The 14,227-nt window shown below is 52.9% G+C and overlaps 1 protein-coding gene across 1 annotated transcript in view; it reads left to right on the top strand.

Moving 5' to 3' along the window:
* Positions 1-14,227, top strand: part of TNFRSF8 (TNF receptor superfamily member 8) — a 92,157-nt gene that overhangs the window by 52,517 nt on the left and 25,413 nt on the right. The window contains exons 7-10 of the mRNA XM_045299197.1: positions 2,250-2,402; positions 2,434-2,811; positions 4,480-4,570; positions 4,854-4,963. Coding sequence (XP_045155132.1) covers positions 2,250-2,402; positions 2,434-2,811; positions 4,480-4,570; positions 4,854-4,963 — 732 coding nt within the window. The remainder of the gene's footprint in view (positions 1-2,249; positions 2,403-2,433; positions 2,812-4,479; positions 4,571-4,853; positions 4,964-14,227) is intronic.

Below are 14,227 nucleotides of genomic sequence, written 5' to 3'. Positions count from 1 at the left end.
ATTTGTTGCCCTCATCATTCTCAAAACATTTTCTTTCACTTGAGCCCTTGGTATCAGCTCATTTTTCCCCTCCCTCACCAACCCTCGATAATTTATAAATTCATATTATTTTGTCACGCCTTACGCCATCTGATGCATATTTTCTAGCTATTGTCCCTTATTCTGTTGCCAACGTTTGCATTCCAGTCACCAGTCAATCTCAATGCATCTTGCTGAACTTCAGACTAAAGACTCTGGGGAAATTCTCCAGTTTCTGCATCACTCACTTTCATGGTTGGCACATAAATTTATAGCTACGATTGGTTGAATTTCCCTGTCTGTGGGTAGACGCTATCCTATCACAGACAGCATGACACTTCGGGATAGATCTCGACACGTCTTTTTTGAGGATGACTGCAAGGCTGTTCCTTTTGATTGTGTCATTCCCAGCTTAGTAAACCATAGGATTTTCTAATTCAAAATGACCAATAGCCAGCATAGCTCCCTGGAAGTTGGCAATAGCAGGCAGTCTGTCCTGCCTCTGATGAGGTTTGTGATCATATGTAGGGGCTGCTCCTCTGAGGGCTTCTCTTGAATTTTATAGGAGTTTCTTCTCACTGCCCTCAGTCTGCTCCTTTCCAAATGATTGAGATCTCAGGATTTTATTGTCCTCCAAGTACAGTTCCTGGGGTGCAGGTCAGCCTTTGGAACAATACCAGCATCTCTAAAGTAAGGAAGAGAGGCAGGCGAGTCTCTGGAGAGCCTTTGATCATGTCTGACTGTGCCCCAGTGAGCAGATCTCAGTCACATGACCCAAAGCAGACTATAAAGGAGGCTGGGAAACGTAGTTTTTCTTTGAGCTATGTCATACAGAATGTCATGAGCACATGGCGCTGCGCTCCAGGGAATCCCTTTTATAGCTGCAACTTCCCCTTGCATCTCTCAAAGCCAAACAGAACCCAACTCAATGCCAGCGAGTCGATTCTGACTCCTAGGGACCTTGTGGAACAGAGTAGGGCTGCCTGTGTTTCTGAGATGGTATCTCTTTATGAGGATAGCAAGTCTCATCACCATCCGCACCCCCTACCCCAGAACCTGGTGGTTTTGAACTGCTGATCTTGTGGTAAGTAGCCCAATGTTTAACTACTATGCCACCAGGGCGTTCTCTCTCTCTCTCTCTCTCTCTCTCTCTATATATATATATATATATATATATGTGTGTGTGTATCTATGATTAGAACCCTTGAGTCATATGGCAACTCTATTGTTAACTTTGAGGAACTGCAAAAACGTGTGTGTGTGCAAAGTGACTGCCCCAGTGTGCCTGCCCACCAGCAGTGCCCGAGGCCTCTGCTTCCTCCGCATCCTCACAGCAGCTGTTATTTTTGTCTTAAAACAACCAAACACAGCCATCTGTGTGGTGTGAAGGGGTATCCCATTATGCTTTGGATTGGCATTTCCCTGACGGCAAAGGTGTTGAACAACTTTTCATGTGCTTCTTCGGCATTTAGATCTCCTTGTCGGAGAAATGTCGAGATCTATTCTTTGCCTAATGTTAACGTGGGGCCTTGGTTGAGTTTAAATACATGGTCTCTGATCACCAGGGACGTGGGCTGCGAGACAGTCTGTACCCTGGTCCCAGTCTTCCCATCTTGCCCGCATTCGGGGAACACTGTGGAAAGGAGAGCCGAGCACGCTGCCTGCCAGCAAACGGTCCCACGCTCCTTAGTTCCCACTGTGGACTGCTCCTCGGAGCCAGGGGGGCTCTCCTTTTACTGCCCTCCCCAACCTCCTCCTTGCGTCTTAGATAACCACCCCCACGACCTGAGACAGACTTGACCCAATTCAGCAGTCTGATAGGTGTTCATGGGCACACACACACACACACACACACACACGCACTTGTGGACCCATCACTACAATCAAATGGACACAGCACCCCCCAAATTTCCTGCAGCCCCACGGTCCCACCATTTCCAGTCACCATCCTCATTCCCAGTCAATCCCCGATCGCCCTCCTGCGCTCCAGAAGAGCCTGCCGTTTCTGGGGCTTTAGGTCAATGGTCGCCCGCGGTCCGGCCTGCCTTTGCCTGCCTTCTCTCCGCACGTGCGGCTGGAGCGTGTGCCCCAGCGCGCCGGCTCTCGAGCTTTGCGTTCTTGTTGGGCAACCCCGCGCCCCTGCTTTGCTTCCCTCTCCCCCAGGAGGGGTTTCCCTGATCGCCCTCACCCTCTCCCGTCTTCCCGCTGATCATCGTCCCCCGTGTCCTTAGATGACCTTGTGGAGACGAGGCCCTGCACAAACAACTCCCCCCGCTTCTGTGAATGTCGACCTGGAATGTTCTGTATCTCGCCGGCCATCAACTCTTGTGCCCGCTGCCTGACCCACTCCGTCTGCCCGAAAGGGACGGTTGTCAAACTCCGAGGTAAGCAGTCCTGCCCTCAGCCTGCACCGAGATCCGGGCCTGCCTGGCCGCATCCGGCTCCGCTCCCGGCCCGGCAACGACTTCCGGTGCCCACTTCCTCCTTCCAGCGGGCTCGAGCTCGTCTCCGCGCGCAGCGCCCGGCGGCTTCGGGAACTCACCGCCTGTGGCGCGCCGGCGGCCCGCGGCGCAGCACGGCCGGAGGAGGTCTCGGCTGGGTGGCGGCTCCAGGGAGCTCCCTGCAGCCTGAGGACGACAAGGAAACCACGGGGGCTCCCTTTGAAGGACTGGGCCCTTGGGAGTCAGAGCCCAGCTTCCAGCGCCAGCATTCCGCCTGGGTTGCTTAACCAACTTGCTGTGCGAACTCAGGGAGTCTACCATTCGAGTGCACCGGGGCAGCCCCTGTCGGCCAGTAAGAGGGGAGACAGGATCCGAGGGAGCCACCAGGGAGAAAAACGACCTGTGCCCCCCGTTTCTCTTCCTGAAAATGAGGAGAGGTGGCTGCAGGCCCTTGGGAGCCATTCCAGACCAGAAACTCTTGTGTCTCTGTAAAAAATCCAGGGCTCTAGCTCAGCCATTGCACCCTGGGCCTGCGGAGGTCTTCTGAGAGGTGTTTCTGAGCCTGCCACGTGGTGGCGCCAGAGGCCTCTCTGCTTCCCCGGGAAGAAGGGGTGGTCTGTCCAGCAGTTCTACTCTGTCACCTAGGCTTACTGTGAGTTGGACGGGCTACCATACGCTGGTTTTCAAGTTAGTGTGAGAAAAAAAAAACCCACCCCAGAACAAACCATAAAGCATCTCAACAACTTTGCATATTGATTCAATATTCATGATAATACTTTGAATACATTGGGCTAAATAAGCTATTAAAGTGAATTTGGCCTTGTTTTTTAAACTTAAATGAAAATGAATATTTGTGAGAATATTTAAGATCAGACAAGCCTGTGTGATTTGCATCATGTTTCCACTGGATGACATGGCTTTGGAAGAGGCATCCCAACTTTCGGCTGCCAAACCCAGCTTCATTTGATTCGCTGGTGGTCTCCCCATGGAGCAACTCTAGGGCCTCAGTTTCCCCAGCTGTGACGTGGGAAGTTGTGTCTGCCTCTTGTTTGGCTTGCGGCTAAGCCACGTGGGAAGTACTGGCACAGTTCTGGAGCCCTCAGCACAGGGCACTAGCCTCATTTTACAGGGAGGAAGTGAGACCCAGAGAAGATGGCTCAGTTTCCCAAGAGCACAGAGTAGGGAAGAGCAGAGTCCGGATTTGAACACTGAGCCGGGATGTAAACTTGTGGGTCCGCACTGCAGACACAAGAGATGGCAGCGCTGCTGCGCTCTCCTGCCCCGAAACCTTCAGATCCCGTCCCAGCGTCACTGTCTACATGAACGACAGCGTGGGTGTCCAGATGGGGAGAAGGACATGGCGTTCATTGAACATTTACTTTGTGCTGCACGGTGGGGAAGATACATGACCTCTGGCTCTTCTGTTTATCCTGATGATGACCTTGGGAGAGCGCTAGCACACCTAGTTTACCAAGGAGAAAACCAAGGTTAGGAGAAGTTTACTTGCCTGGTATAGTTGGAGCGCGGCCAAGGTGGCAAGCAAGCTCAGAACCGCCTGCCGGAGAGTCCAGAGCCTGCTCCTCTCCACTCAGCTCAACCTTCTTCAACTCTTTGGGTCAAGAGTAACAAACTCCCAAACTCTTTGGCTTCTGTGGTGGTTTGCCTGGTAGGATGCCTATTAGCAGTCCCAGAAAGCCCAGTGGGCTGACAGCTTCTCCAAGTACAAAGTCTTGCAATTCCTTCTGAAACGCCTGGTCTGGGTCCTGTGTCCTCCAAACCAGTCCATATGGCCAGAGGAGTGACGGGTCCCTTCTGGTCACAAGGCTCCTCCTGGCACAGGCCCTTGACCCCAAACACTGAGACTGAGTACTTTCCAAGGGGAGATCAGGGTGCTTCACTCAAGGATGCCAGCTGGCCACAGAATTTTCCAAGGCCCCATCCCTTTGTGGGGTGGAAGGTGTATGCCTGGACACCTCAGGCTCCTTGGTACAGTCTCTGAGGGCATTGTCGCCCCCTGCAGGCACAGCTGAGAAAGACACTGTCTGTGTGTCAGCTCCCCAGGGGATCCATTCTGGCTGCACCAGCTCAGAGGACTGCAAGACGCCCACCAGGTGACCCCCCACCCCCACCCCACCTCCTTCCTACCTTCTAGCCCCAGATGCACGGGCTTGGCTGGCTGGGGTTGCAGGTGGGGCCTAGTCCAGGTATTTTGATTATTGGGAGCCCTGCCCAAGGCCAAGAATACACAGCCCTGGCTCCCGAGGAGAAGTCCGCTGTGGCCTGCAGCAGCAGGAGCAGAGGGCCTGAGGGCGCTGTAGACCCCATTACCCGTGAGCACACGCCTTCCTTGCCCCAGGTGGCCTCCTGGTCAGTCTAATCTTGGTTCCTTTCCAGAAGTGAAGCTCCTGAGGCCACGCCCACCTCCAGTGTCAACCCAGAAGATACTTTGCCGTCCAAGAGGGTTCCCCACCATCCCTCCTCTGGGCAGCCCAGCCCAGAGTCAGGTAATCTCTCCCTGCCAGGGCACAGTGTCTGGTGCGCTGTGAGCCCTGCGGGATGGGCCTGGCAGTAAGGGCACAGGCTGTGTGCTCTTCCGGGGGGGAGAGAAGAGAGTTTCAAGGTGTGTCTGCCCTCCTGGTCCAGATGACAATGAGGGAGCTAGACAATGGGGGTAGGGTGGGTAGGTGGGGGAGTTGTTTGCTTAGCAACATTTCTGAGGGCCTGCTGTGAGCCTGGGACTGCGGTGGGTGGCGGGTGTGCCGGGCCCTGTTCTGTTTTCCCGGTGTTCACGGCAGCGCGGGGGGAGACAGGCTTCAGCATGGACAAGTGTTGGCATCATTTGTTTAAAGGCACGACAGGGAGACCGCTGGAGGATCGAATGCCGAGAAAGTGAAATGACTGTGTGTGTGTGTGTGTGTGTGTGTGTGTGTGTGTGTGTGTGTGGCCTTGAGTGAGTGAGTGTGTGTGTGTGTGTGTGTGTGTGTGTGTGGCCTTGGTTGGGCCAGGAGTGATATTTGAGCAGAGCTATAAGAGTCCCGGGGGTGGTGTTAACAGTAAGTTCTCCATTATTAACTGAAAGTCTGGTGGGTTGAACCCGTCCGTCTATCTTGCAAAAGAGAGGCCTGGCAATGTGCTCTCTGGAAAGATTCCACCCCAGAACCCCCTGCGGAGCCCAGTTCCGCTCTGATAGGCACGGGCTACTAGGAGTCCTAAGGGGCTTCTTTGCATTTCGTTCTAGCAAGGGGTGCCAGGGAGGGGGCCAGGCAGAGAGGGGATGGGAGACTGCTCCTGCACAGAAAGGTGTTCAGGCAGGGGACAGCAAGTGTCAATCAGCAGGAAAATGCGTCCTCCCTTGGTGAGCTGACCCAGCTCCAGGTCCAGGTCCTGACAGGGAGGCAGGACTGCGGAGGGCAGCAGGGGCCAGACTCGCAGGGCTGGGAGGGCATTACCAAGAGTCTCATCTTTGCTTAAAGGCGGAAAGGGCTTCTAGCTGAGATGTGGCCGGAGGTTAGCAACATTTTGAAAACACGAGCACTGTCAAGAATTCTTTTCTTAACATCTTTGTTGTGAAACAGAGTCCAGAGCCCTACCACATGTATGTGGGCCTTTGGGGAGGCGGGGCAGTTCAGTGCGTGATCACGAAGCTCACCAGTACCACGCAAATGCTCCCTACCCCCAGAGCCCTCTCAGCCTAACCACTCTCCTGCTCCACGGTCCCTCCCCAGTTAGCTTTCCTTTCCCTCCTGCCTTTCTACCTTTCCCACCCAGCCACACAGCGAGCACCCCTCTAGTTGGTTTTGCCTGCTTTTGAACGTTCAGGAAACAGACTCCTACCGCACAAGCATCTGGAGGCAAACCAAATCCACTGCTTTCAGCTGACTCAGACTCCTCGTGAGCACCTGCCAGGCAGAGCAGAGCCACCCCTTTGAGTTTCTGAGGCTGTGAATACTCACAGGGACAGAAAGCCTCATCTTTCCCCTGAAGGGTGGCTGGTGGGTTCGAACTGCTGACCTTGCAGTTATCCGCTCCACAGGCACGCCTCGTTTATTGCCATTTCTCTTTGCTGCACTTGGCAGAGAGGGTGTTTCCCCCCACACACACACCCAAAGTGGGATGGTTGTGGCCACCCTGTGCCAAGGACTCCATCAGCGCCGTCGTTTCCCAGCAGCGCATGCTCACGTCCTGTCTCTGTGACACGCTGTGGTCATTCTTACAACCTTCCAAATGTTTCTCCGATGCTGTCGCACCCTTGATGTTGTCGTTACGTGTCGTCAAGTTGGCTCCCACTCACAGCAACTCTGAGCCACAGAATAAAGCCCTGCCTGGCCCTGCACCAGCCGGACAACGGTTCTGTTGCCCCTCACGGCAGCCCCTGTCCATCCGTCTCACTGAGGGTCTGCTGCCCCGCTGCTTGACCAAGCACAGGGTCCTGATGCAGAACTGGTCTCTCCTGTATAAGTAAGCACAGCTTTCATAGACACTAGAAACCAAACAGTACATGTGACTTGATTTGTTGTTGTTGTTGCACTAGTCCTTTTAGGGCAGTGGTCTGAAATCAATCTTGCCAATATTTGACCTTTTTTTGGATGATAAGAACGGGTATTTCATTTGACTTTATCTTTTTAAAAAAAATTTTTTTATTTTAACATTTTATTAGGGGCTCATACAACTGTTATCGCAATCCATACACACATCAATTGTGTAAAGCGCATTTGTACATCGTTTCTCAAAACATTTTCTCTCCATTTAAACCCCCGACATTAGGTCCTCATTTTTCCCCTCCCTCCCCGCTCCCCCCTCCCGCATGAGCCCTTGATAGTTTATAAATGGGTATTTTGTCATATCTTGCCCTGTCCGACGTCTCCCTTCACCCACTTTTCGGTTGTCTGACCCCCAGGGAGGAGGTCACATATAGGTCCTTGTAATCAGTTCCCTCTTTCCTACCCATTCTCCCTTTACCCTCCCTGTTTTGCCACTCACACCACTGGTCCTATAGGGCTCATCCGTCTTGGATTCCCTGTATTTTCAGTTCCTATCTATACCAGTGTACATCCTCTGGTCTAGCCAGACTTACAAGGTCGAATTCGAGTCATGGTAGTGGGAGCGGGGAGGAAACATTTAGGAACTAGAGGAAAGTTGTATTTCTCATCATTGTTACATCGCACCCTGACTGGCTCATCTCCTCCCCAAGACCCCTCTGCAAGGGGATCTCCAGTGGCTTACTAATGGGCTTTGGATCTCTGCTCCGCACTCCCCCCATCATTCACTATGGTAAGATTTTTTGTTCTGATGATGCCTTACACCTGATCGCTTCGACACCTCATCATTTGATCTAAAACAGAAAGTCTTTTGGATTGTCTATTTTCTCAATCATACCACCTGGGAATAACGGCTTGATCTTCCTTTGGTTTCCTTTTCTTGCATTATCACATTTGCTAGGGTCTCTAGAAGCTCTCTGAATAGCTTACAAGAGATAAAAGGAGAGAGGAGGAAGCAGAGGAGGAGGGTCCTGCCGCTATCAAGAAAGAAGAGTCGGGAGCAAGCGCGACCCTTGGACAGGGGACCCTTGTGCTGAGAACCTCCTAGACCCAGGGGAAGACCGATGACAAGACAGATGCGGCTCTCAAAGGCCTATTGCGCTCACAGCGTTGACAGGAGGCAAGGGCTTCTACGAAAACAATCTCAGGGAGGAAGCCTTTCTGTAGACCCAGTGTCTCGAATGTAGACCTTGCCTCCCAAACTGTGAGAATAAATTCATTTGTTAAAGCCATCCAGTTGTGGTATTTCTGTGATAGTGGCTCTGGATAACTAAGGCACTTGGTGACTGTGGACCAGCTCTGGGGCAGGACATCTAGACGCGTTCTCTGCCATCCAGAGGGCTTCACCGACACCTTCTCCAGGGAGCACCGGTGCCTTGTCTTTCCTTGGGTGTGCTCCTTCAGCTGAGCATGCCCTTCACTGTTTCTCTACATCTGTTTAACTACTCTTCTGTCACCATTGACGACTCATTTATATTAAACTTTCAGATCACTGTTTCTGTCTCCCAACTGTGCCCACCCTGGTGCAGACAGTAGGTGATACAGTTGCTGGGGGGAAAGGTTGCAGTGGAAGGACTCAAAGATAAAGTTAGGGAGATCTTCCAGAACACCCAGCAAGATGGAAAACGTGAACGGAAAGATACGAACCCAGAGGATTCGTCGACTGAGAGCTGCATCTCACCAATCGAAATCTCGAGAGAGCACAGAAGGCGCAGCTGGGCCGGGGAGCTTGCCAGGGGAGACACTCAACGCAGTAATAGAAGAACAGCCTTTCAGATGGAAAAGCATGAGACCGAGGGCAAAGCGGGACAAATGGAAGCTCCCCACACGTAGGTGTGCTCTCAGTGTGTTTTAGGACTCCACGGACAAAGACAGAGCCTAAGAACATCAGAGGATTTAAAAGACAAGAACAAGTATTCTGTAAAGGCTTATAGCTTGACGGTTCCAAATCTAGATTATTTACCAGTTAAAGTACAATCAAGTTCGAAGGCAGAATAAAAACATTTCCAGACACGAGAGTTTCCTTTCTTGTATCTTCTATTAGAAAACGATTTGAAGATGTCACCCAGCTAAATAAGGGGGGAAAGAAAGACAGAAGAGAGGAAGACGTGGAATTGGAAAACAGTACTCTATCCCAGGGGAGGCAGGAAGGGAAATTCCAGGATCATGGCCATGCTGCAGCCTTGGATGCCACCGGGCACTGTCGGAGCAGGCGGATAGAAGGCTCCAGGGAGAGGCTGTGAGAATGCGAGGGAGGATGGCAGGAGCTCTCATGATCTCAGCATCAAAAGACTTGAGGCTGCAGTGCAGCTACTGTATATAGTACCTTCTATATACTAGCTCGACAGATATAGATAGATAACACTACTGCTCCCCCAACCCAGACTCACTGCCATTGAGTGGATGTCAACTTATAGTGACCCTTCAGGATGAGCTAGAACTGCCCCTGTGAGTTCCCGAGACGGCCACCGTTTATAGGAATGGGAAGCCCTGTCTTTCTCCAGCAGAGTGGCTGGAAGACCTTGTGGATTGCAGCCCAATGTGTAGCCACTAAGCCACCATGGCTCATACAGATATACAGACACATGGATACACAGATCCATAGATATGTATCTCAGAATCTGTACCTGGATCAAAAAGCAGGTGTGTATACAGAACAGAGCATGTCGCCTGATTTTAAATCAGGAAACGTGTGCGTCAGGATGGCGTCCTTTCACCACACTTATTTAATCTGTGTGCTGAGCAGATCGTCAGAGAAGCTGGGGTACATGAAGAATGGGGCATCGGGATTGGAGGAAAACTTATTAACAACCTGTGATGTGCAGACGACAAACCTTGCTTGCTGGAAGTGAGGGCGAAGTGCTCGCGGCACTTGCCGATGAAGATGGGGGTTGTAGCCTTCAGTGTGGAGTGCAACTCAATGTCCGGAAGACCAAACGACCACCAGGTGACATCCTGATCAATGGAGACAAGATTGAAGTTGTCGAGGATTTTCTCTTGCTTGGATCCCCAGTCAGTGTTCATGGGAGCAGCAGTCAGGAGGTCAAAAACTGCATTGTATTAGGTCAATCTGCTGCATAAGACTTCTTTAAAGTGTTGGAAAACAAGAAGTTTACTTTGAGGACTAAGGTGCTCCTGATCCAAGCCACGGTGTCTCCCATGGCCTTCCATGCACGTGAACGTTGGACAGGCAACATGGACTGATGCAAATGGAAGCATTTGAACGGTGGTGCTGGCGAAGGACATTCCGGAGGAACAAACAGATCTGTCTTGGAAGAAGCACAGCCAGGATGCTCCTTCGAGGCAAGGATGGCAAGACTTGGTCTCCTGTACGTTGGTCACATTGTCAGGAAGGATGTCCCTGAAGAAGGATATCAGGCTTGGTAAATGAGAGGGCCGGGGGAAAGAGGCAGACCCTCAGGGAGATGGATTGGCACAGTGGCTGCAACAGTGGGCTCACACCACACAATCGTGAGGATGGCGCGGGAGCAGGCGGTGCTGCGTTCTGCTGCACACAGGGTCACTGGGGGTCAGAACTGGCTTGCTGGCACCTGGCAGCGACTTAGAGGTGTGTATGTACATCTCCTGGTGCCCAGAGTTAGGTGCTCAGGTACGAGGCAAAGGTGAGCGTTTGAATTCACCCAGAGGCTCCGCAGGAGAAAGGCCTGGGATCTTCTGAAAGAATCACACCCAGACCAAACCCCTGCCATTGAGTGGATTCTGACTCCTGGTGCCCGTATAGCACAGAGGAGCATGCCCTGTGGGTTTCCCGAGACTTGGACATTGTATAGAAGCAGCTAGCCTCACCTTTTCCCCGTGGAGCAGCTGATGGGTTTGAACCACGAACTCTGTGGTTAGCCGCTCAGTGGGTAACCTACCTTGCCATCAGGGCTCCTTAAGAGGACAGTCTCTGAAAATCCTCTGAGGGACAAGTACTTAAAATGGATCATAGGTGGGGTTCTTCCTGGGTGGTCGGTAGGGAGGGGGTCTCTTTTCTAGTGGACTCTTATCAAGGAACCCAGACAGACCAATTTGGGATTAAACAATGCCTTCCGCTCAGTTCCGGATCAAAAGGAGGAGGGCAGGGAAGAGGGAGGCCCTTAGAGGAGAGGAGAGGTATGCACAGGGGAGGGTGGCTCCAGGAGGCCCGGTGCACCTACTTTCTCAGAGGTGGCACAGCAGCCGGGCTGGGGGACCAGCAGGTGCTGTAGCGCATGGCATGTAGCTCAGACTGAGCTCTCTCAGAACCTCAGGCCTCCCCGAGAGGGCTCGCTCTTCTCCCTGCAGATGGACAGGGTGCAGCCACCACTCTGAGGTGGGTGCATGTGAGCACCGGAGGCCCACCAGTCCCCTCAATGGCCCCCCCGACTGATGGCACTGAATTACACACGTGGAACTTGTGGAATTAGGGAATGTTTTGTTATGTATTTTTTTTACCACAGTTCAGAAAAAAAGTTACACGACTCACAATGAGGACAAGGAAGTGGTCTAGAATTGACGGTGCTGGCAACCGTACAACTCTTCTGGTTATGATTGAATTATCGAGTGATATGGCATGTGGATGAAGTACTAATAAAGCTATTAACAACATCAACAACGAAATATAACCCCCAAGCTCGCCTGAGGCCCAAAGACATCCCAGTAAATAACCCCAACAGGGACCGGCACATCCATGGACACTGTCCCGGCAGGTTGGACAATCTGCCCCGTAACGTAGGGCTTCAGGCGGCCGTGAGGGTGGCCAGTGGTCTAGCGACCAATGCCAGACTCCCCGTCCAAGGAGGAGGTGAGTCTTTGCTCTGCTTTCTCTTCTGAATGCTTCAGGAAGCGTTGGGAGGGGTTTGTAGAAGGGAGGTGTGAGTGTGTGTGTGTGTGCGTGCTTGCTTTGTTCTACAGGAATGTTTTAGGGAAGGGCGGGGTGAGGAGGTGTGTAGTGGGTGTGTGTGGCCAGCTTTTTTCGGGGCCAAAGGTTCCTGGCTCAGGAAAGCTCTGATGCCCAGATGATAAGGAGGCCCGGTCCAGGCAAGAGGTTGTGTGGCCTGGACAGGACCCTGGATCCTAGTGCTGTGGCTCTCTCTCCCTCTTGTCTTTCTCGCTCCTTGTGAAACCAGGTGGCCGGATCAGAGCAGAGGTGACCACCTGCTAACTGGCCCTCAGGGGTATTTTGTGTGGACAGCACAGTGACCTACCACCCAGCTGCCTAGTTATTACTCAAGAGAAATAAAAAGATAGCTTCACATGAAGGCGTGTGCAAGAATGCTCATGGCTGCATCAGGACACCACAGTGCAATTTCATCCTATACTAGTCACGATATTTAATAGTATACTGCATGACGTGCATTATGGGCACACCGCAGCCCGTGTCCACGGCTGGTGAGTGGTTGGAAGAATGGGGTGCATCTCGGGACAGCAGTGATACAGTGCAGCATGCCGGTGCCTGTTCATAGCTATGAAATTCTGGAAAACAGGAAACGCGCTCCGTACTGACATCGAGGGAGGGGGTGTCGCCTGGGGCTGCGGGTGGGGCCCTCGGGAACTGTCTGGTCTGATGGGGTCCCTCGATCTGGATCGAGGTGTGGTTGCCATTTAGAACACTTTCACTCGTATGTAGGCTTATGGTTCCACACGGCACACGATCCTTATCAGACCATATCATGCCGTACACTCAGGAGATAGTTCCTTGTATGTGAACGATGCGTCCGTAAACCACACAGGAGCCCTGGATGTGCAATGGTGAAGCACTTGGCAGCCAATGGAAAGGTTGGCGGTTCCAACCTACCCGCCTCTCTGTGGGAGAAAGACCCTATCATCCGCGTCTAATGATTATAGCCTAGTGCCCCTCTCCCCCTGGCTCCTGGGGTCACTGGGCATCAGGACGGACTCTGTGGGAGCAAACAGCAACAACAACATTGAGTTAAAAAGGAAATAAAAAATTCAGGCTGCACGTGAACGCCCGGAGCCTTCCTGATGTGGATCCCTCTGAAAGGCAGCCAGGACGCGGCCAGGTCCTGCGGGTCTCCGCCGGCTGAGGGGCAGCATCTGCCCCACGCTCAGCTCCCGAAACACAGATCTGACAGTGCGAGCCGCCCCCGCTGCGGTAGCCCCGGGTGACAAGCAGGAACCCCAGCAACCGCTCTCATTCTGCGGAGCCGCTGGGCACGAGTCTGATTGGTGTGGTGGTCACAGCGCTCAGCTGCTAGCCAATGGGTCAGCCGTTCAAACCCACTTAGAAAGGTGCCTCGGAAGACAGACCTGGCGTTCTGCTTTGAGCACCCTGGGAGCGCCGAGGGCAGCTCTAGTTTGTCCCCTGGGCTCAGGGTGAGTTAGAATGGACTGGATGGTGGCCTTTGTTTCTTCAAGTTGTCCGGAGGCACTGTTGCTCTTGCGAGGCTCCCAGGCTCCGTTCAGGCTTGTCCCGAATGTCGCCCATCCTTCTGGGGCTTGTGGGGGCTTTTTGTGGGGGCACAATCTTCCCCCCGACCCACCCCCCACACGTGGTCCTTCCCGCCCCCTCCTGCCCCCGACCCCAATGAAAGGCACCTTCACAGCCTGTCAGCAGTCCCTCCCATCCACCTCTGGCCTCAGCCAACGTGGTCCTGGTCTATTTCTGTGTCTGTGGATTTGCTTTCTCAGCCTATTCCGTCTGAGAAACAGAAAAGACGGAGGGTGTTAAGGGTTTCTTCTTGCTTGGATCCACAGTCAATGCTCAGGGAAGCAAGAGTCAAGAGATCTACTGCTGCATCGCAGTGGCCAGTCGGCGGCACAAGACCTTCTTTAAGCAAAAAAGCAGAAATGTCACCTTGAACGAAGGTGCTGGTGACGAGTAGCGAAGCGCCGGAGGAATGGACAATCTGCCTTGGAAAACTCGCAACCGGACGATCAGACGAGAGATGGCAAGATGCGCCTCACCTACTTTGGACATGCTATCAGGAGAGGCCAGTCCCTGGAAAAGGGCATCATGCTGGGCAAAGTAGAAGGTTCTCGAGAAAGAGAAAGATTCTCGCTGAGATGGATTGACATGGTGGCTGCAACCATGGCCCACACAGGCACAGTTCTGAGACGCGCGCGCGGGTCCGGGCTGTGTCTGGTTCCGGGGCACGCGGGTTGCTGTGTGTTGAGGCTGGCACTTGGCACCTAACCACAGCAGGCCATTCCATGAGTGGAATCCCCCACCTGTGCTCTTCTGTGCCAGGCTTACCTTGCTGCGCATGGTGTGGGTGAGGCTCATCA

Source organism: Echinops telfairi, unplaced genomic scaffold (assembly GCF_000313985.2).
Source record: "Echinops telfairi isolate 266 unplaced genomic scaffold, ASM31398v2 ScPeMD7_7457;HRSCAF=8495, whole genome shotgun sequence".
Lineage (NCBI taxonomy): Eukaryota > Metazoa > Chordata > Mammalia > Afrosoricida > Tenrecidae > Echinops > Echinops telfairi.
This window is presented reverse-complemented; position numbering and strand designations above follow the sequence as displayed.